The 23,668-nt window shown below is 43.3% G+C and overlaps 1 protein-coding gene across 1 annotated transcript in view; it reads left to right on the top strand.

Moving 5' to 3' along the window:
- The first annotated feature begins 1,296 nt into the window (after positions 1 to 1,296).
- Positions 1,297 to 23,668, top strand: part of slc8a3 (solute carrier family 8 member 3) — a 107,179-nt gene continuing 84,807 nt past the window's right edge. Inside the window, exons 1-2 of the mRNA XM_080784613.1 lie at positions 1,297 to 2,146; positions 11,628 to 13,498. Coding sequence (XP_080640739.1) covers positions 11,715 to 13,498 — 1,784 coding nt within the window. The 5' untranslated portion in view covers positions 1,297 to 2,146; positions 11,628 to 11,714. The remainder of the gene's footprint in view (positions 2,147 to 11,627; positions 13,499 to 23,668) is intronic.

Below are 23,668 nucleotides of genomic sequence, written 5' to 3'. Positions count from 1 at the left end.
GGCTCAGAAGTTCTCACCTCACCCAAGAAATACTGTCGTACTTGAAGGTATCTAAAAAAAGGTCGAAGTCGAAGAGGAGTTTGTACGTGAAAAGATGAACAGCGAACACACTGTAGTAATGGTTAATGACATCCCCAAAACCAGGACAAGAGGGTTAAAGAGGTTAAAGTGTCATGCATCTTTCAGTAACTCTTAAAGGACATTTATAACAATATCTAGGCAATAGGCCTTTCCAGTCACAGTGTTTAGTGACCTTTCAAAATGTAGTCTACATAGGGACACACACAGTTATTTAAAACACTGAATGATTTAGCTGCTGTTTACAATAAAACAACTAATTGTGTCCGTGGAGCTCAGTCGGTAGAGTTCTCGTCTTTGAACCACAAGTTCATGGGTTTGAATCTGGGCTCCGCCAAATCAGTGTATGAGTACTGAATATCATGGCTTGGGTGCGGCAAGTCGTGCTGGAAGTCCTGGGAACTGATGGTATAGGTGTGGCGCTCCAGCTCTGCCGTCTTGTGCATTATGGGAATAGACTCGCATGTGTTACGTCTTAAAAACTGGCCTCATGCTTTCACTTGATAGTTCATGGATTACCTTTTTTGATATTAAGTAAAGTACACAGATCGTAACGTAAATGTACATGTGTTGTTGCTGTGACCTGGAGCTTTGTGATCCAGCACTGACTCAACCAAATCACAGCGTGGACACATGTTTGCATCAACAGTAGCTTACAATTAAATTACTATTAGTTTGATGATGATGCACAAAATGTCGATAGTTGCTTTTCTGCTTGGTCCCGTCTTATCGCTGCTTGCAGCTATATTGTATCCTTTAACTTCTTGTTTATGCCCAAAATGATTGGATAAACAGGTTGTGGTATAATTTGCCATGTTGGCGAATGTTCAACCATGATCTAATCATGTATAGGCTACTTTATTACTTAAAACCCTTTTCCAAATATTTTATTTTATATTGTAAATGTTTTGGGAAAATAGCCTATTTTACATAAGGTGCCCATGCACTTCCTTATTGCCCAGTGCCCACTCTTCCTGTTACCAAAATAGCACATATGCTAATGCTATATTAATAACAGGCTATTTCCACCTCCCTCGATCCTCCCTTTAACAGTTGTCATGATAGAGCGAAGGCCCACATCATTTTCTTCTCGCTTTGTGGTGCAGGTTTCTCCCAGCTGATGGTGACGTAGATGCGCGCCTTGTGTGTCTGACTTTTGGAAAAGGGGGGGCGGAGGGGTGTAGGGCGCAATAGCAATCTCACATTTCTATGTAGTATGCTGTTGGAAAAATCCTGCTATATATTTTCACAAGGATAATAAACCATATATGATCTTCGGACATTGGCACACAACCTACGGAAACTGACTTGCAGCCCGCACCGAGGACCAAGGGAAACAGAAAACCCGTATAGCCATTCCGATGGCGTGCCAAAAATTAAAATAGCCTAACCGATATGCGCAACGAACTGATTGATTCGCGTTTGTTTGAAGGAATGTAACAGTCGTGGACTCGTGGCCATATAATATTTATTGTGGTGTGCCATATCTGAAGAGGGCACCCAAAAGGTGTTCACTTCGGAGGGAGCTTTCCGACCGGCAGACCAGTGAGGTGAGGACCGACATCACAGATTTCTTCTTGCGCTATCGCAGACGGGAGAGGAGGAGGAGGAGGCGGCGAGGAGGAGGAGAGGAGAGGCGCTGATTCACGGCTTGCGGGAGAGCCGTTTGGAGGGTCTCACAGGTTCCATCTCCACCAAGGCTGCGACCTTAAAATAACGACCCCCCCCCCTCCCCTCCCCTCCCTCATCATTGACAGCTTCCCGACCGGTCTATCCGTCAGACGTGGTATAGAAGGGTGCCACGGCAAAGGAGAGGACGGAAGGAGATCACCTAGAAGCCGGTTTGATCCAATACACCAGGGCTGAACGTCTCCGTGGAGGGCAGCGATCACGCAACGGGAGAGAGGAGCACGTTTAGGCTGGACCCTGGAGACGCTCATAGCCTATAACGAATTATATCCAGACGACTGTTGACAGACGAGAGAGCGATAATAGCCTACATCGGGTTGGAAACGGGCAGCCCAAAGCAGTCTCTTTAGCCTATAAACTCTTCGGAATACAAATCCAGGTAGGCTATAAATAATGCATTGACGTATACCTAAACTGATATTAGCGTTTGTCATCAGTTCAACAAATAGCTACTCCAAAAGCCTGGCGAAAGGTTTATCAAGCTATAAGAGCGACTCTCACTTTTCACATAAAATCATAGGCTATATTCTACATAAACAGAAATTGCTACTGGATTTAAATGAGCCCATGATCGTTGTGAGTTGGATGTGGGGTTGCAATTTGGCAATGGCAGTCCATCACTCTGGCTGAGCGTGAGGACCCGAACGGTGCGCTGTGTGTGTGTGTGTGTGTGTGTGTGTGTGTGCGCGCGCGCGCGTGCGTGCACGTGTGTGTGTGTGTGTGTGTGTGTGTGTGTGCGCGCGCGCCTGTGTGTGCGTGCGCGGGGTCTACCTGCCAGTCTACTCCTCCTTGCTCTTCATTCAATTTGCAGATCTTATGATGCAATGACATGGTGGGCGTGACATTAAGTAAGTGGGCTAAGTGTGCCAAAAGCATTAGAAAACTAATATAGGCCATTTTTATTATAGGACAGACGTCTAGGATTCAAAGACAGGACTTGTCTTGGAGACCTATCGACAGCGCTATTAATATTTAGCCTATAAGAGGTGCGCTTGCGTGCCTCAGTTGCTTGGGGTTGCCTTGGCGACATTTCCAGATGCTGACAATAGGCCTGTTAATGTTTTTACAAGCAGGCTACTGAGGGTACTAGGGTAGCCTAATCTTATTCAAACGTGTGAAGTTGTATTGAAGGTGATACGGTATAGCTATGGATTCCCCCTGCTTCAGCTATAGGCAATACACAGGGCCGCATATTATTTTGTTGTGAGGGGGAATCGGCCACACGATGATTTATCAGCAACAGCTGAGGCTGTCTCCCCGTGTCGTCTGCTGTGCTGAGTCCATGTTTACGGGGATCTCAAATAACCACCTTAAACTAGACTCTTTCCCAAAATAGGGAAAGAGATCCGAGATAGCCATGCAGATAGCACTTGCTCTGTCGCTCAGATGCTTGTCTCATCAAGTGTCGACCGCATTCTGACCCTGATCAGCTCTGCAGCCTCGATGCTATGAGGCAACGTCTTTGGTAGGATATGAAAGAACTTAAGAACGTATTTTTTTTTAATATTTGCACTTGTTTTCTACTTATCCACCTTTGATTTTAGCTAGAGACGCTGTAATTACGGCAGCATATAGACTCTAAGTAATAAAGCTATTTTATTTTGAATAGGCAGGCTAGAGGCCAATTATTTGGTTATATTGAATTGGCTTGATTAAATGCCAATGGCATATTCACAATGCACAACACATTTGCTTAAAACAGTAATTAGTATGCAAATTGTTTTGTGTAGCTCTTAATTGAGGAGTCATGGTTCCGCTGTTGGTTAGGCTACACATCGAGAAATTAAATAATGGGCCACTATCCATTGCCTGTCCCAATTTCCAAATGCAATTTGTGGTGCAGGCGTGACCAAATCAATACCTCACAAATGGTAAAACACTGATATATTATCAGCTGGTAACTAAATGTAATCACCTATGGGGTTTACATTGTTAACATCTGGATCTCATAATGGATTCCAATCAATCAATCAATCAACCAATCAATCAATATTGGCAGTAGTGGATGGGGATTGGGTTGAAGGCATTGAAGCATGTGTTTTTTCCCCCCTCTTTTCTTTTTCTTCTATTCTGCTGTATTAGACTGTTGGTGCATGCATGGTGGAGGTATAACATAATAGTCTACTTACTTTGGGTGGAGGCAGAACAGTAGGCTGTCATATAGAAGTATAGTTATTGCTGCAGTTGGAACTTGAGCACCGTGAATTTCAACAAAGGCATATTTATTAAACGGGTGAGGAATTCATTTATTTAATAATTCATTATTTTCTCTCACTATAGACTAGAGCGTCGCAGTCCCGCCCCCTACCAGGGCCCAGGAAATGATTCCCCGTTCATTTTCCTCATAGACATTTCAAAAAAGTATTTATTTAAAGACCTTTTAAATGTATATTCAGTGATTTCACTTAATTTAATTAAAATATCACTTATTTTTTCTTCTTATTTCTTCTTATTATTCTTATTTATACTATAAAGTGTACTGACCATAATAAGGAGTTCCTCCCTGTCCCCAGTGAGCCCCTGGAGTAAAAAAACCCTAGTTACTTGTGCAAGCAGAGCGCGCAAGTACTAGTTTCGCCCAGGGCCCGTATGCACCGTCCCAGCATTTTTTATGCGTATGCACCGTCCCAGCATTTTTTATGCGTACTATGCACCGTCCCAGACTCCCAGCACTTTTGATGCGTATGCACCGTCCCAGCAAATTACGTAATGAATACTTGTGCCTGATACGGCAGTGGTGCCAGATTACATACATGTATACATAGGAGCATTACCTTTAATCCTCCCGACACTAAAACATATCGTCATTACGTCACCACCATCGAAAACCATTGGTTTTTATCAGGCACAACTAGTCATTACGTAATTTGCTGGGACGGTGCATACGCATCGAAAATGCTGGGACAGTGCATACGGCGCAAAGTAACCACAGTATACCGCTAATCAATTTACAAATTACATATACATAGAGGCAGTTCCTTTAATCCACCCAGCACTGGTATAACTATAGCTGGTATAACTAGCTCTCAATGATGACTGTCACTGTGGATTAAAGGACCCAATGCCAGAGTGTAATTGGTTTTCGATGGTGACGTAATGACGATATGTTTTAGTGTCGGGAGGATTAAAGGTAATGCTCCTATGTATACTGTACATGTATGTAATCTGGCACCACTGCCGTATCAGGCACAAGTAGTCATTATGTTACATGCATAAAGTAGGTAGGTAGCAAATAGTTAAACCTAATAATTCAACATTTCAAACGTTCCTTCACAGAGAAACTGAGATTTGACAGTTTGTAGCGGTCGAAAGTACTTGGGCGCTCAACAAGCAAGTACTGTATGCACTCGATAGAGTGCAGTTCTAGTTTTGGTTTGGGCTTTGGGTGGCAAAGCTTTCATCCAATCAGGATGAGAGGGGCCTTCCTCCAATCATGATCGAGTAGGGTGGGCCTTGGTGCACGTTCTGTTGGTCTGTTGTACTTCCCGCACTGTAGAGTGTGTGCATGTGCACATCTTGTTACCAGGGTGGACAGTTCTTTTCCAAATCACTGCTCGAGTTGTGAGAAATCATCAAAACAAACACAATTTTTCGGGCCAAACTAATTTTACGGGCAGCTCCAATCACTAAGATTGCCTTCCAAAGTTTGCAGGATTTGTCCATTTCCAACAAAATGCCTCAAATCATTAACACAGCATGCTATTTCCGTGAAATTATGCACACACATTCCCCCCAGGCAGAGGACGAAATGCAACTTTGTTTATTGATTTTTCTTTACAACATAGTATTTTTCAAAGCAATTATTCACTTTTCTTTTCATACACCCACATAGCAGCACAAACACTAAACTAAATCTTCAAAGAAATGTCCACAAATACAAAGCAAACGAAAAGAAAAACACATTTCATACAGTTAAACAAACAAACATATGCGCAATCAGCAATGTCCCCATCACATGCAGTTCCTTACCTTACACGAAATGCAACTTAAATGTTTACACCTATAACTGCACCAATCTGTACTTTGTATGTGCACTATACTACACCTTATGAATACACTGTTATGTGTTATATATTTATTTTAATTGCCCTGGTGTACAATCACCAGACGACAGATTATTGCACAAAAACAAACAAAAATTATGTGTTTTGTCCAAACATCACAAACGCTATTATCCTGGTGGAGACCTGTGCCCCGCGGGCCACTTCATCTAGTTTTTTATTTTATTTTTACCTATAACATGACTTTCAGCTTTACCTAGCTGAGTGCTGCCCACAGAGGAGCGTGGGAGCAGTTAGGGGTTAAATGTCTTGTTCAAGGACACTTTGACACATTGCTGAGTTGGAATTGTATCTGGGACCACCGGAGTTCTAGGCAGGCTCAATAACCATTCAACCAATGTAAGTGTTAATGTGGTTACATTTAGTTACATTTGTTTTGTACACTCTCCGAGTTAACCTCATTAACCCTGGCATCAATATTCAGGGCGTTATAGGTCATTACAGGCCTGCCGTAAATGTTTTAAACAAATGTCAAAATAGCCAAACATTGTGAAAAACATCAGATCTACAAGTTAAATTGGTTAACATTGCGACATATGAGCTAGTATTCTATTTTTGCTATTCAGCATATAACAAATTATATATAGACTTAAGTGGTTACATTAACACTATGGATTTTTACTGTGCACTGTCAATGAAGGCTGTCAGGTTGGGAGTTGGGGAGGGGTCCTCAGGTTGGTAATCAGTATCACTGACCTACATTGTCTACCCATTGACCATCTGACAATGTAGGTTATAAGATTAATCGATTGATTTTGTAAAGCAGTAGTAGTTCTCAACCTGTGGGCCAGGGTCACTGTTGGGCTGCAAGTGGCCCCCAAATAATTAACGAAAGTGATTTTTCATTGCAATTGGGTTTGATTCCCGCCAGGGAAGCTGTGGGTGCTAGGGGAGTGTTCTCTCCTCCGTGTCATCAATGCTCATACCCTAGGTCGGGTTGGTGAAAAGGCCTTTCTGTGTGGACTTTGCATGTTCTCGCCGTGTCCCCTAAAGTAGGTATACCCTCACAAAAACTCATCATTTGGGGAGAATAAAGTTCCATGGCATTCCAGCCAGTCATTTTTGATATCTTGTTTGTGAGTAAAGTGGTTGACCGAACAACATAGTCATCTTTAAAGCCCTGCCACTAGTGGTGCTGAAAATCCAGGAAAAATAAAGGTTCATTCCTTCAGAGGAATTCGATTTTAGCAATAATCAGGCTAAAATCTAAAACAGTTTAAGCAGTTATCTTGGAAGAAGTCTCAACTTATTCCCCCCCCCCCCCCCTCTACTGCTTTCCACTGGCTTCCCCTCTGCGCTGACGGCTCCACCATGGCCACCTTGTTGGTCATCCACCATGCCATATTGTTGCTGTGCTTCAGGATCAGCTGTTCTCTCTCTCTCTCTCTCTCTCTCTCTCTCTCTCTCTCTCTCTCTCTCTCTCTCTCTCTCTCTCTCTCTCTCTCTCTCTCTCTCTCTCTCTCTCATTGCTTATTGCCTTCCTGCTTGGTCCCGTCTTATCGCTGCTTGCAACTATAGGCCTATATATAATTTGTTTTTATCCCACACCAAGTATTCATCTGCTCTTAGACAGAGAGAAAGTACCGTAACCAGTGTAAAAACCTTTGCCTTCAGAATCAAATATTCTCTCATTAAGTCACAACTTTGTCACTCAATTAGTTTCTCTCAGCTTGTTTTTGTTTGTGTTGCTGTGTCTCTTCTCTCGGGAATGGCAAATCTGGCTCCTGTCCATAGAAACAGCTATGCTGATTCAGTTATAATTATCATTCCATTCCTCTTAGCTTCTTTCTGTCTCTCATTTCCTCTACCCTCTTTTATTGTTATGCCGTATCCTCTACCTACAAGAGCAGGATGCTTCATGATCAATATCTTTGTTACTGTAGATCTTGCAGACTGCCTTTCCAAATGCTACAGAGTGCTAGTATTGTTTAAAAAGATGATCAGTGGTGTAACTGGAAAAAAAAATTGATCTCTACAGCTGTCAGCGTATGTATCCATCCACAGCAATGTTGGGAAGTAAATTTGAAGTGTCCTTGTTAAGCAATATTATCCTGAATCCCTACATAGTACATTTCTGTATTGACCTAAACGTTCTAACCATTTAAAATGTGACATCCTCCCTCACAGCTGGCTTGAAATCTCATTATGGGATAACGCAGAAGTTAGTAGCTCTCTTATGACCTCTGCTTACAGAATAAGAAAATCATTTTGTGTACTGACTTTTGGTCCAAAATGCAATATGAAAGTGTAGGAAAACGTGCTTTAGTGTGTCAGAAGGACATCTTTGTTCAACAGCCTGAATATGCACACAAGACCTTGCCAGAATCATCAACAGCTTTTCGTAGACATTTCCATGTTGACTCTACTCAGGACCTAGAGACAATATTTGGCACTTCAATTGGTGTCAGTCTTTGACTAAAGAATTCTGTCACAGGTCTGTCAAAGGACTTGTCAGTGATCCAAATTGGCTGCTCATCGGGCACAATATTCGATATCCATTATCGCACATTTTGTTTGAGAACATCAAGTAGTTTGTGTTTTGCATATACAGTGTATTGCATTTGAGTTAATGTTGAGTTAACAGGATATTTGTACAATACACATTGAAATGTACTGAACTACATTGCATTTATATATTACAAAAAAAAATAACAAAAAATGTAACGACACAGTCTAATGAAAAGTGCAGTGAAGGGACACTAGCTTGATTTGAATACAATTTCTAATTCTCTGGTGTATTCCCAGGGACAGAATGATTAACTGTCACAGGATGTGGTGGTATATCTCTGAGAGATAATTATAATTGAGCTTAAACTGCCCGTGTGCCTTGGGAGCCCCAAGGTGCAAAGCCTCTGCAACAGGGCCCCCACCTAACCTCTTGGCCCACTAAATGATCACAGAGCCAACGAGGATAGGGCCCGAAATGTGTAGTATTAGCTCTAGCTGCTCTTAGCTCATAAGTTAGGGGTGGATGTTATCCTTGTTCTTATAGAGGGTATGCGCGTGACATCATCATAACTGGAAGTTATGCAGGAATGCCTACTGAGTGGCAAAAACCTATTTTCTGGCCTTGAAAAGTCCTATTTGATTGCATTAAATGACTTTAAACAACATTAAATACCCTTTGTCACTCACTTTGCCACTCGATCTGCCATTCACTTTATGCATGCGCATACCCTCTATTGCCTCTGGCCCATGGTCTATATTAGGGATACTAACTCAAATACACAGTGGGCCAAAATAAAACAAATCGTACAAGTCGAAGGCCAGACTGGTTCAATGTTTATTTAACACGTATTGAAATGATTGCACATATTGAACCTGGACCTAACACAGCCTATATTATTGCAACAATATAACAATCATCTAACCAAAAATGTGCCACTGTCTGCGTACGTGTGTGTGTGTGTGCGTGTGTGTATACGGTTGTAATGCACGTAACTCGTGAACCGCATTAGTCGCATGTCGGACTAATGCTCTGTCGGAAATTACATGCGGTCCCCCGCCCCACCGACTTCAAATCGACACAAGCGTTCCACACCCCCACAGAGAGTGCAGTGCCTGGCCTCGAGTCTGTGGCATACACCGTTGACCAGAAACACCACAAAAGGCTCTGGTCAGGCTCTGCCAGTGGGCCTAATGAGGCCAATTCTTCTCACCTGTGCAATTTCCAGCCTCTGCCTCAGCCAATTGATTGCCAATTGACTGCCTCCCACCTGGCTTTAGCTCTGGTCCATAGCTCTAATGCGTTGCATTTAGAGCTATGTTACTCTCAACTTCCGCGGCTCGCATGAATGCAGACCAGCCTCTCGTCTTTAGCGTAAATAAAAAGAACGTTTTTGCTACTCACCAAAACAAAGGCGGGTTGTGTCATTAGAAAGCCTACTTTCCTTAGTGGAAGCACTCTGAGGACCAAAGATAATTCATTCACAGGCCTGATTTATCCCCCGGGCCTTGAGTTTGACATAACCATCAGAATAATTGTCAAGTCCTATTTAAACGAGTTGAAGATGTGCAGATTCTTTTCTTTTTAGAAATTTGGAAAAAAACAACAAAAAACATTATCTACAAGATTCACACAGTGGTGTGCAGACCTTAACATCATTTGCTTTTTTGAATATGGGGAAGTATTTCCGTCCCACCGCAAGCAGATAGCACAAATGTCTCATGGTTATGCTGTTTGTAAAATACGAGGCAGAAAGTCATTGAAGTTAAACATATAGTAATATAATAATTTGAATACTTTCTATTCTTTCTCACAGTAAAATGTATTCATGGTTTCACATTCCGGTTTGATAAGGCAGTTGTTACCACAAAAAAAATTGAATTTAAAATGATTCATAATTGCCTTGGGGCTGAATAGCTTAATACATTGAGTTATTATGGGATTCAATATTAACACACAATAGGCTACTTACTCATTATTGCATGCATAATATATTAATAGTACTAAGTGATACATGTAATGTAGCGGTTTGAAATGGTTTTGTTGCTGGGGTCCCAATTCGGGGCGAGGCCTGACAAGAATATTAAACTAAATGAAAACAGCAAATACAAAATCAAACACACTCATGAACACCTACAAAATGTTTATGGTTTACGAAAAAAGTAAACCATAAATCATACCAGGACCCTTGTATGTACTGTATGCAGAAAAACACAATCATATTAATCAGACACAACACACAGTAATTCAAGTTTAGTTTTTCTTGTATTGAGTCAGTGGGCAAGGGAATTTAAATCAAATTCAGTCACTTAAAAAATAAACCAAAAATCCACTTCGGATTTCATTTCCCTATGCACTTTCCCACCAAACAAAAGGAAATCACAAAACAAACTCAAAACAGCCCTTTTAGGTACTGTCAAAAATAATAAAGCTCCAGAATTAACCAAGGTTCCTTTAAAGGGACACTTCACCCTTTTTGCAATAAATTATGTTAATGATGTTTAGAAGATTTCGAACACTTTCCTGGGGTCTTTATGTGTGTAATATGTGGTTTTAGATATTTTAGATTTTAGCAGTGTCCATGATGTCACAGACACTGGGCTCACTTCCTTCCTGGACTACAATTCCCATAATGCTTTGATGTACTGCTCCTCTTTGTGGATAGGGGGAGGGCTGTCTTACTGAGACAACATGTAGTCCAGCCAGGAAGGAAGTGAGACCAGTGTCTGTGACATCATGGACAATCTATAAAATATCTAAAACCACATAATACACATAATGACACCAGGAAAGTGTTCTAAATCTTAACGTCATTAACATTTTGTGTGTCCCTTTAATAATTCAAAATAAGTTCCTCTTCTTGTAATTAAAGAAAAAATTAAGCAGTTTGTTTTAACCGACACAAGTTAAACTAATATATACCGGTATTAAATATTAATGGTGTTTACTGCGCAAACATGTTAATATTTGTGTTTTGTTCATCTGTTCAAACAACTCTTTGTTTAGTTGAATGCCACAGACAAAAAACAGTCCACACTATTTATCCATAATGTATAAATGTAGATAAGGGGTCAGGACAACGAGGCCTTTTCGTGGAGGGGTCAGTCTGAAATTTGGACTTGTTTTCGTCTGTGGTACTCCCTCTATTATTTCATAATAATAGAAGGCAAGAATCAAGAGTTGTTTTTGTCACTCACTCATACAGGTACAGTACAAGGTACCATCTCTAGCATGTGCCATGTGCAGAATAAGAGGGGAGTACAAGTTAGAATCACGTTTTAATTAATTTGACTACTTTCCCTGGTTTAGGCACTCATATACATTTTTGTGTCTCTTGTCTGTTGTGTGTTCAGGTGGCGTGTGTAGACAAAGCACAGCCCAGTGCTGGATCCCAGAGGGACTGTTAGCGCAGTAAGGACCCCTGAGACGAAGGAGGGTGCATGGAGGGCTCAAGGCCGGTGAAGCCGGGTTCATGTACCTACCTTTGGTTGGGCCTGGTCTCTGTGGCTGTGGGCTTCGTCTGCGTGGATGCCCGGACCACACCGAGTCCTTTGCTCTCCCCCAACAATGGTACCTCTTGTGGGGGAAACTCCAAGTGCACAACGGGCATCATCTTGCCCATCTGGTACCCTGTGGATCCATCCATGGGAGACAAGATTGCTCGGGTCATTGTGTACTTTGTAGCTCTAATCTACATGTTCCTGGGCGTGTCCATCATTGCTGACCGCTTCATGGCTGCAATCGAGGTCATCACGTCCCAGGAGAAGGAGATCATAATCAAGAGGCCCAATGGGGAGACCACCACCACCACTATCCGGGTGTGGAATGAGACAGTTTCCAACCTCACCCTCATGGCCTTGGGCTCGTCTACCCCTGAGATCCTGCTCTCTGTAATCGAGGTCTGTGGACATGAGTTCAGGGCCGGTGAGCTGGGGCCCTCGACGATCGTTGGCAGTGCTGCCTTTAATATGTTTGTCATCATTGGCATCTGTGTGTCTGTGGTTCCCCAAGGAGAGGTCCGCAAGGTCAAACATCTCAGAGTGTTCTTCATCACAGCGGGCTGGAGCATCTTTGCTTACATCTGGCTCTACATGATCTTGGCAGTGTTTTCTCCCAATGAGGTACAGATTTGGGAGGGACTGCTCACACTGGCCTTCTTCCCGATCTGTGTGATCCTGGCCTGGGTAGCAGACCGGCGGCTGCTGTTCTACAAGTTCATGCACAAGAAGTACCGCACCGACAAACACAGAGGCGTCATCATCGAGACAGAGCACGACCGCTCCAAGGGGATCGAAATGGACGGCAAGATGGTCAACTCGCACTTTGTGGATGGAGGCGTGTCCAGCAATCTAATGGGCTTGATTGACGGCAAAGAGGTGGATGAGTCCCGGCGTGACATGATTCGGATCCTGAAAGACCTGAAGCAGAAGTACCCAGAGAAGGAGCTTGATCAGCTGGTGGAGATGGCCAACTACTATGCCCTCTCCCACCAGCAAAAGAGCCGCGCCTTCTACCGTATCCAGGCCACGCGCATGATGACGGGTGCTGGCAACATCCTGAAGAAGCACGTGGCAGAACAGGCTAAGAGGAGCGCCAGTGTGCAGGAGGTGCACGTGGACGAGCCTGAGGAGTTTGTTTCCCGGATTGCCTTCGAGCCTGCCGTCTATCAGTGTCTGGAGAACTGCGGCGCTGTCATTCTGACAGTTTCCAGGAAGGGTGGCGACATCAACAAGACTATCTATGTGGACTACAAGACGGAGGATGGCTCAGCCAACGCCGGCGCTGACTACGAGTTCACCGAAGGCACCGTGGTGTTCAAGCCGGCCGAGATGTTTAAGGAGATCAGCATTGGCATCATCGATGATGACATATTCGAGGAGGACGAGCACTTCTTTGTGCGCCTCAGCAACCTGCGTGTCCTGGAGACGGAGGATGAGGTCCTGTCTGCCAACAGCCTCCCGTACCCCAAGGCCATGCTGGGCTTCCCTACCGTGGCCACTGTCACCATCCTGGATGACGACCATTCGGGCATCTTCACATTCGAGAGCAGCACATTGCATGTGAGCGAGAGCATAGGCATTATGGAAGTGAAGGTACTGAGGACTTCGGGAGCGAGGGGTACGATCATCGTGCCCTATCGTACCATAGAAGGGCTGGCCAAAGGAGGAGGGGAGGACTTTGAGGACACCTATGGAGAGCTGGAGTTCAAAAACGACGAGACCTGGTAAGAAAATTCCCATTTTTCTCATTCTTGGCGCATGTCATTTCCGACGGAGCATTAGTCCGACATGCGTCCGCATGTCAGACATGCGCTGCTCCCGTGCTTGCGGTTATGGTTAGGTTAGGGTTTGATGTGGGTTGTCGTTTGTCGGACCAATGAATAGTCTGAACTACGTACTGCACCCGGTGAGACTGGTTGTTGTAAAATCATGGGTTGGCTAAGAATGTTGTTCAGCAGTGGTTTGTTCACAGTTGTGTGTTTTTCCTCAAGGCTATGGAAATTATGCATAAGAACATTTTGTTATTTTGTTTTTTCATATTACTTTCGTTTTTTGCAGATACACAAATGTGTTATAGTCTAGCTCAGTATTAGTACTGGTGGTCCCAACTTACAGTATGTACAGCATTACTGCTTGATTTTCTAAAGCATACACTTACACAAGTCTGTTTTGATATTTGAGGAAGCCATTTGTTTCCAATAATTTCAATACAGTAATCAAGACAGAGACTTAAACGTGCTTAATATAGATAAACAAAAATTACCATGTCTAGAGACGGACGTAGTTTAGAATCATGCATTTCAGATATGTAGGTCATTGTAGACAGACAGGAAGCCAAGGGCAGAGAGAGGAGAGACATGCAAGACAAGATGGGGGTCAGATTCAGACCCGTGTCCTTATAGGAGCATTATGGTCTCATAGGTCTGCACGAGAATTGACACACATAATAAATTGACCTACATATGATAAGATCAAATAAGTACAATTACAACAAGCTTGGACCCATTCCTCTGATATAGGCCTACTGCCATGCGTAGAGACGGCAGTATGTGGACAGCACGGTGCCTCATAAGAAATATTGATTTGTTTATTTCACAGCTTGCATCTCACACATTGGGACCCTCTGGCTCTGAATTAAAGTGACAAGCATCTGTAACCCCCCCCCCACACACACACACACACACACACACACACACACACACACCACCACCGAGTGGGCCCCACTCAGGGCTGCATTCGCCGGCTGGCTGGCAGGCAGGGTCTGTGCTGTGCTCCTCTGGGGCGCTCGCTCCTGAGGGTTGAATCGGTGGGGGGTGGTCTCTGTGATCAGCATGCTCCTGGGGCCTCGCAACCTCCTGAGGCTTTGCTTGATTGGTACGACGAGAGGGGTTCTGTGTGTGTGTGTGTGTGTGTGTGTGTGTGTGTGTGTGTTGGGGGTGGAGGGGACTATTATTAGGAGACCGCTGCTGTGATGTTGTCGGTATTGTGAGAGAATGCTGCTCTATCGATCCATTCGTCGTGTTGTGCATTGGGTTGCGAGTTAGGTGTTCCTACGGCTGCAGACACACCAAGTCTGGTGTGAGAGTGCACAACTTGATAAATACTGGCAGGTGGGGGTGGGGTGGGTGGGTGGGGCGTGGGGGGGCAGTATTTATCACTTCAAACCATCGTTAAAAAACAAGAGGGCAATTCAGGCCAATTCAGGCATGTTACTTTCCGCTGTCATCTATTTTACAGTGACACTTCCTAGGAGAAGAATTTGAATGTTTTAGGTTCAAAATATCAGTTGAAATCCATTGCCTTTAGGGTGGAAAGGGCTGTGTTAAGTAGAGCTTGGCTCCTATTCCTGTCCAGGGCTATCAATTTTAGCTTCAACTTCAAACCTAACACAGAGACAGCATCAATACCAGCTATGAGGGAGAATAGGATTACAGAGTGTTGTAAAGTGACAATGCTTTTAAACCATGTGATTTAAGCACAGTGAAAGAGTTATTTTAGGCCTCTCTCCATGTCATTCCATTACCCATTTGAGTTCCAGACCTTTGTGATTAATCTGAGTGTGATTTATGTTCTAATCAAAGCTCTATGGAGATGAATTGGCAGGTCGGGTGAATGAGGTTGTGCCAAAGGTGCACCTCTGACCCCTTCACAATGAGGTAAAAGCAGCAATGTTTTTCTTACAATACACAGTTAATATCCATTTGTAAATTAACACTGAGGATTTTGCTGTGTAGCGGTCATTGGGATCTCCATTCAACGCCATAATCCTAGTGACATTGCAGAGGAGCGGTTGTGTAGTCATCATACTCAAAGTAGGTGATATGATAATGAAGCAATCAGAGTCAGAATCACTTTAATCACAAGTACGATAAATGTACTGGGGTGACATTGGTGCGGGGGACAAAGTATTGACAATTTACACTGCACAGACAGCACACAGTACACACTGTGCAGACTAGGTGTATACACAAGGGCAATGGGAATCTAGAGTGATACAGTGCTGTAGATCACAGATCTCACTCTACACAAACCTTCACCATTCAACATCATGGTGATGATGAATGTGTGTAATGACACATGTTTTACAGATAATTGTGTGGAAACCGCTGTCGGCTACTCTTCAATTAAGTTGTCACAAGATCAATTTTCAATGTGGATGAACATTCGCAAATATTTATGTGAATATCTCTTTCTTCTCCTCGTCATCAGGGCCTTCTGGGGTTTGTAACAGAATGACAAGCCTATGCTGCTGTTATGGAACTCCCCACAGTCTCCCAGAAATGTACATAATTTACAGTGAGGGATAATAATGAATTAGATTCTGCGTGCATGTATAATTTTTTTTTAAATACACAAAAAAGAGAAACAAAAGAGTATTGTCGGATGTGACAACTTCATACTGTGCACTGGAAAATTCATGAGAACATTTCCATACTGCAAAACAAAAGTGTAGGATGAATGCGTATAGAAGGCTCCCGGTAGAATAGCGTTCCTCCTCGAGGTCAGCCTTGTGCTCACCACATGAATTGATTTAGCCTCCACTTCTGTGTGTACAGTACAACATCAACATCAACAATGGGAATGCTACTTTTGTTTTCTGTACAGGCACACGTGAGGCTTTCCTGTTTGGCGTGAGGCTGTGACAGTTAATTTCTGTCGACCTCTCTCGATTAGCATCTTTTTTAACAATAATTAGTCCACATTATACTTCACTTCTATTTCTATGCCTTTCGCTCCCCTTGTTTTATGAGCCTTTGACTCTCAATCTCCTTTGACACAATTTGGACCCATTTTGAAATGTTATGTATTTCGGTCCTAATATGGCACTCTGTGAATACATCGTTTGATCAGACAAAAAACATCCGGCACCGAGGATGAAGCTTAATAAAAGAGCCACTTATTTGTGCCAACCATTCTTAAATGTGTGCTATTTTATCTAGCTAGAGCGCATGCAGTTTTCAATAGCTTTTTCCATGACACTGCTAAATGGCAGAAAACTAGATAAAGCCTACCTATTTGCTTATTATTTCCTTATTATTTAAATAATAATCACCTTTTTAACATTTGACAAGCATAATGAAAAGTAGGACTTGTCTTGTCTTCTTCCCAGGATGCTTTGCTGTTGCTGCTGAGACTTTCTCTCTCCCAGAACGCATTGCAGTTTACAGTATAATACTTTATGATACCAATACAGTATAATACTGCAGATTCTTCTGAAATTGTACAGCAAGGGTTTACAGTGTAGGTTCTGCTGATATAATTGCAAGTGTCATCACGTCTGGTTGAGCATGACTAGATGTGCATGCTTGTAAACCTACCTTGCATTTTCTTTTTAAATAGAATCAAGTGAGTTATTTGTAGAGGGGTGAAGAGGTGGAAGGGTCATAATACGAAGTGCGACTCTAATTTCCCCACATTCACACCGAGGCCTTGCAACCATCGCCCGCACCACCCAACCTCCGTATCTCAGGAATGAGTATTATGTCAAGTTTGTCAACCCCTCTTTGGCTTCATGAATGACAGAACACATGTCCACCAATGTATCCATGTCCTGCTGACCACTCAGCTTTTGACCTTTCAGAACACATCACTGTACGATGTATGCTGCAGTTGGGGTTGGTTCTCATTGACTCATTGATCTCGCAGGCTGCATCATTGGTATATTTTCAAAGCCATTCTTGGTGATCTGCCTGCTTAGAGTTGTTGTAGCATTGAAGTGTAATGTTATTTCTGCCTCTTGGCCAGTTCCCACTTGTAAAAGAGACTCAGTCCGTGTGTGTTTTTTTACTGGATAAATAAAGGTTACGTAAAAATTTAAACGCACGTGTTTTCGGCTTGTGGATCAGCTATTTTTGGTGAAGAAATGTGATGTGAGTGAGCTTGTACTGTAGATTGTCTGTTTTCAGCAATGAGATTTTGTGTAGAGGGGTTTATATAGTTAAATGTTGTCAAATATTTAACTATATAAACTATGTAAATATAATATTGAGCATGTAATTGTGATCAAACCATATTTCACAAGTTATCATTTGTAGAATTGTACCAAAACTGTGAAATCCACTGTGTTAATTTATCCATTTGTAACTCCATTTGCGTACAACTGTATACAGTGCACTCAGAGTAAAACAAGCAAACATTTTGCTGTATAAATTCTATACCAGACTAACTCACTTTCTGTTTGCTGATGTGCTGTCTACATGCAATCAATTAAGAGTTTTGCTTATTCATGAGTCTAGTCTGTTGTTTGCTTCTGTTGTTTTAGTGTACTCACTCCTGGCCTACACTTCCTGCTGTTCTCATAGAAATGTGGAAGGTGAGATGCTTGTGCTTTACGGCTCTGCGCACAGGCCTTGCAGTAATTACCCACGAGGAGATGACATAAAATGATTCTCTAAAGTTGCAGGGGCGTCTGAACTTGGGTCAATGGTTATTGAAGATGTTCCATCTTGTGCCAGCTGGAGGCTCTGTATCTAGTAGGAAGCGACTATTCCTCCAGTGTCATCAATGGCCAGCTTGTACAGCACAAATGTATGGGCAATGAGCATGCTACAGTACATACAGTAGTAGACGCTTGCACGCACGCACAACTCAGAGTATAGTGTTTAAAATAATTCTGAGCCCATTCATGTTCATTTTTACACTCTCAGAGTGAAATGAACACTGGACTTTTACTGTGCACACACAGGTTGAGTGGCAACAAATATGCTGCCCCTGCGCTTGTTCCTCCCAGTTGGGAGAATGCAATTAAGTTAAAGCTTATTAACACAATTCAGGGTACGGCGTGTCACCAGCTCTCTGACTATCCTTGAGTGTGCAAATATGAGCAGGGACCTCATAAATGTTGCCTCCCCAAAACGTTGACAGTGTCTGCAGCACTTTTGCACCCTTGAACCTTTATATTCAAGAGACATTTGACGACATATAATTTTACTCATCACTTTGTTCTGTTGGAATTGAACACCATATGCCAGTACGTGCGTGCGTTCATGCCTGCGTGCGTGCCTGTGTGTGTGTGTGTGTGTGTGTGTGTGTGTGTGTGTGTGTGTGTGTGTGTGTGTGTGTGTGTGTGTGTTTGTCGCGTGCGTTCAATACAGGTCATTGCTCTCATGTCATTCCCTTGCTAGCCCAGGCTGACAGGCACCAATGCCAATGGAGGTGCCCTTCCTGGCCCCCAGCACCAACATCCTGCATCTGCATACTTTGATAAAGGTCACTAGCGCTCCATGGCACCCTTCCTCCCATGCACAACACCGCAGCACAATGACTAGAAATCAATATGGATCTCAGAGTGAAAGTGAGCTAAGGTGGCACATAGAATGGCTTGGAGTGCGTGCGTGCGTGCCTGACCATGTCTGACCAGTATATATGAAATGAATGCCTCACTGAGCAGGCCTAAAGGCAGATGGGTGGTCAGTGAGGGTGAATGAATGAATGAACAGGCAGAGGACATTTTATTTTTCAAATAAACACCAGTCCCCTTGTCTTTTTTCATTTAAAGACACATTGGGTAGTCAGTCAGTAGTGTTTCATTGAAGAAACATTACACATTATCTCCATACATACTCACTAATCTTCACTGTATAGGACGGTACCATGTCTACTCGCTGTCTCAGAGGCAGGCTGTGGATAACTCACACATTTGCCAATGATCATCGTTCGGGATTTCAAACTATCAAATGTCTTTTTTTAATTGAACTGTAACAACTGTGGCTACTATTTTACCAACATAATTAGGAAGATAAATGATGTAGCATCCATTAGAGTGGAATCCCCACCAATGACCCCCACAAATCATTGGCAGGTACATTTTCAACTAAGCCTTCCACAGCCCTCAGTGGGGACCGATCTGGATATCTCGATGAGATATGGAAGGTGGAATGGTTTGGATGCATGATAAAGCATAGTGATACTCTCTCTGAGAGTGGTTCTGAAGACCACATAGTGGTTTCAGAGCCACTCTGAAACCTTAATTGATGGGCTTGAACCATTCGTTTATTTTTCTCTCCTTTTTTCAACTCGAAAAACAAAATATATCTTGGCGAGAATGCAATATGCATAATAAGAGTACTACGTTCATGTTTAGATGTTATTAATCAGGGGGGTACACAACCGGTGCGCCAGTGCGCATATTTCGTCAAAATGTATTCTGCGTGGTAGATGCAAGGCTCATTTGCGCACCAACAGCTGAGATAGTTATGTAGAGAAATCTGACTCATCTCATTCAAACTACACTTTACCTTTAACCTTATTTCTTTATATTGATGACAGGATTCTTTGTGGTGTTTTTTTGCTGCACCTTGCACTCCTGTCTTACTTCATCACTATGCTCATCTGGTCCAGTCGTCAGCTGGTGTCAGCTGTGACAGCTGTAAACCCTGGGATGAGCCTCTTGTCTCTGCCCTTTGACCCTAGTGTCTTTTCCTAAAGGAGCACTATGCCGATTTTAAACTGTACCTCTGCCTGCATGTCTGTTATATCTACAGTATCAATATTTATCAACATTATCTATCTACATATTGGGCTCAATATTCTAGTCTTGTCTCCACCAGGGGATAGTCACAATAGGCACTCTAGAAGGATTACAGTATGAGCAGGAGATTCCTCTGTCAATATGCATGCACTGCTTCGATTGGCTCCTTCAATTACACATACACAAAATGTGCCAAACCTCTCCTTTACAGTCTTTGGGTTAGCGTGAAAACATAATACATCGTATTAAAAGTTGTCAAGCTCACAAAGCGTTGGGATGCGACACGTTTTGAGCTTAGACGGGCTATTCTTTCTATTTTTGTGGAACACCATTATACAACAAAGTATACAATAGGTTCTTAATATGGCAATCTGATGTTGATTTGTTGATGCATAACATTTACAAAAACATTGATTATTCCATTAATTGGACAAGTAATCGATTACACAATAATCGCTAGTCACAGTTCTAGTTCTAGCCTCTAGCTTTCTCTTCTGTAGTAAAGCCTGGTGCCAGATTATGGCTTGTGGCTACCACTGCTATACTAACATTATGGAGCTGCACCTTTTAAATATGGAGTATGGTGAGACCCAGAGAGATACCTCAGCTCTGCCTGATCTGAGGTGATGTTTTGTATTGAATCATATATATTCAACACCCTTACTGCACATGCTTTCTTTAAACCTCTGGGCATCAAAGACAAGCCTCCTTTCTAGCTGTCAGTAAAGTATGTAATTGTCCGAAATAAACGGGACTCTGGGCAATATGCCATAATATATACTGTAACGTTTAACCATTGAATTACATAGCAGCAACCCACGATCAGCGAAACATCACATCTTTATATTGATGTGATTAACTCTTTAATACCCACTTTAACTGTCAAGCCATTCAATTTGCGTTAGTGTGTGTTTTTTGATCCAGCCACTAATGCAAGCTGGATGTAGGCTATGTTTTTATTATTGGAAACATCTGCCATCAAAGACATGCCTCCTTGTTACCTACACATACTCCATAAGCCCGGGGCTGCCCTTCACCATGTTTCAGGCTAGTCCAGCATGCAGGCATCAGCTCAGGGGACCTCCTTAAGGGAGGCGAGGCTGGTGGTGGAGGGGTTTCCTATTCCACATTATTCCCAGGGTGCTGCAGCAGAAAATGCGCCAGAATGCATCAGTAGTTCCTCACTGTGATACTACTACTACCCTCGTCCCAATGCCTGCACCCTCCCCAAGCCTCTGCCTCTTCTTCCTGCTCTCCCTGCTGGGTCTCTTAAGCTCTGTGGGGTAAATTAGAACAACAGGAGTGATCTCGGCATGCATGTATCAGTGTTATTTAAAACAACGTCTTGAACTGTGTGTCAGAACCAAATTAACGCCGGTGCACACTAGGCATGCCTCGCTGGAAGACTTGCATCACAGCGCCAGCTGGCATTAATTATGCCCTCCCCCACCTCCCCCACTCACTCACCCCCACCTGAAGAAAGAATGATAGTCTCATTCTATTTCTGACGGTGCGATGCAGTATGTACCTCAATTGGATGTCTGGTTTCAGATAACATGCGATTCATAAGTCACACTCTCCGCAACATCTCCAGTCTGGGTAAGCCAATGTTGCTGATGCCGCTAATGACGCTTTGATGAGCTGGTGTTTCTTAAGGACAGAACGATGACACCAGAGAGACTTGAGCCGTAGACGGAGACATGCGAAACGATACAGGCAGCCCACAGTCAGCCGGTGGAGATTTTCACTTGGTCTCCCGCCTCCATCGTCTTCGACTTTGTTCTCTGCCGATGCTCTCCAACAGGCTGACCTTGGGAGATTTCTTGGCCAAACTCTGTCTGCCCAACATAGGCCTCCAAGACACTGCACTGCACTGCAGTGTGTGTGTGTGTGTGTGTGTGTGTGTGTGTGTGTGTGTGTGTGTGTGTGTGTGTGTGTGTGTGTGTGTGTGTGTGTGTGTGTGTGTGTGTGTGTGTGTGTGTGTGTGTGTGTGTGTGTGTGTGTGTGTGTGTGTGTGTGTGTGTGTGTTTACACTCCAATGCATGTCCACTGGTAGGACAGAATATCCTGATTTATTGTAGCTTGTAGATCTGCTATTGTCAGTGTGCACGTGCATTATTGTGCACTGTGCAACTGTGTATAAATCATGACAAAAGAGTGGAAATTGATATTTAGTTTTCCCATCTTTCCCGTCGAGACTCAAGCAGTGAACATATTAGTTATTAGCACTGCAGTGGGAGGGTTCTCCCAGTACTCTTGGTGACATTCACATCAAACTCCCAAGCGGAAGTGGTGTGTGCCTCGGTATAGTAGTAGACAACTTTTACTTTACTTTTAATGAGTACTTTTAACCCAGTGCCCCCCCCCCCCCCCCCCACAAAATGACTGGAACTACTTCATATTCACCAAAACCAGAGCAGAACTCCCACCACGGGACTCGGGCAATAGATTAATACAGTTGCAACCACTATATTAATGGCAAGTATTTCATACAACTTAAGTTCAAAAATGGTGAACTATCCCTTTAAACTAGGGGTAGCTGGGGAGCGAACAAGGAACCTTCCGATTTCCCAGTGGCTGCTCTGCCACCTGAGCCACTACCAACCCCAGCAATGGAGAGCATTTCATTGATTTCATAGACTTTTCAGAAAGTATTTATTTAAAGACGGTTACGCCGCCGACAAAGCCAACTCTTGTCGTGACAAATCATGACAATAAACACAATGTTTTGGGCCAAACAAAGAAAAAAAACGGCAGGTTACAACACTTTCTTTGTCTAGAGCGGGATCTTATCCAGAATGTGTCACACATGGTAACATCCTGAGAGTTCATTTAATCAGAGTACATAATTTGCACATACAGTTACACATCTTTAAAGGTCCATTCGGTTCCATGTGTACACTGTCAGTGTTAAATTAACACTCCAGGATGTGACTGTGCCTCCATCGAGGAGAAAAAAAAGTGAACGCTGGTGATAGTGCAGCGAGTCCCTCCCCCTTCTGCTCTCGCTACAGTGGGGAACGCTGTCTGATAACTCGGAGCCCCGAGGATGTTGGCAGACGGCACAATACAAATCATTGCAGGCTGAGAGCTTCAGCGCGGGAAGATGTTGGCGGCATCCTGACAGCAAGATGTAAGACTAGGGGTGAGGGGAAAAGCTGCGGGGAGGGGGGGGGTGGGGGTGGGAGGGGTTGAGGTGGTATAGGGTGCTGCTGCAGGGAACCGTAAACAAGCTGAGGTTAAGTGTTGGCCCACGTCCACACCGCAGGCCACGGGGAAACTGTGGCCTTCATACTATAGATCACAGATTATTCCTTGCACCTTTATTATGGACAACCTTGCGTTTATGTATTTGTGTACCACCCATCTAACCTCTTAACACCACAGGCAGCCCAATTAGGGGGCAGATGGGTGGGCAGCGTAC

Source organism: Protomyctophum bolini (genome assembly GCF_963924005.1).
Source record: "Protomyctophum bolini genome assembly, chromosome: 15".
Lineage (NCBI taxonomy): Eukaryota > Metazoa > Chordata > Actinopteri > Myctophiformes > Myctophidae > Protomyctophum > Protomyctophum bolini.
The sequence above is the reverse complement of the archived record's forward strand: the minus strand, read 5'-3'. Positions and strand labels throughout refer to the sequence as shown.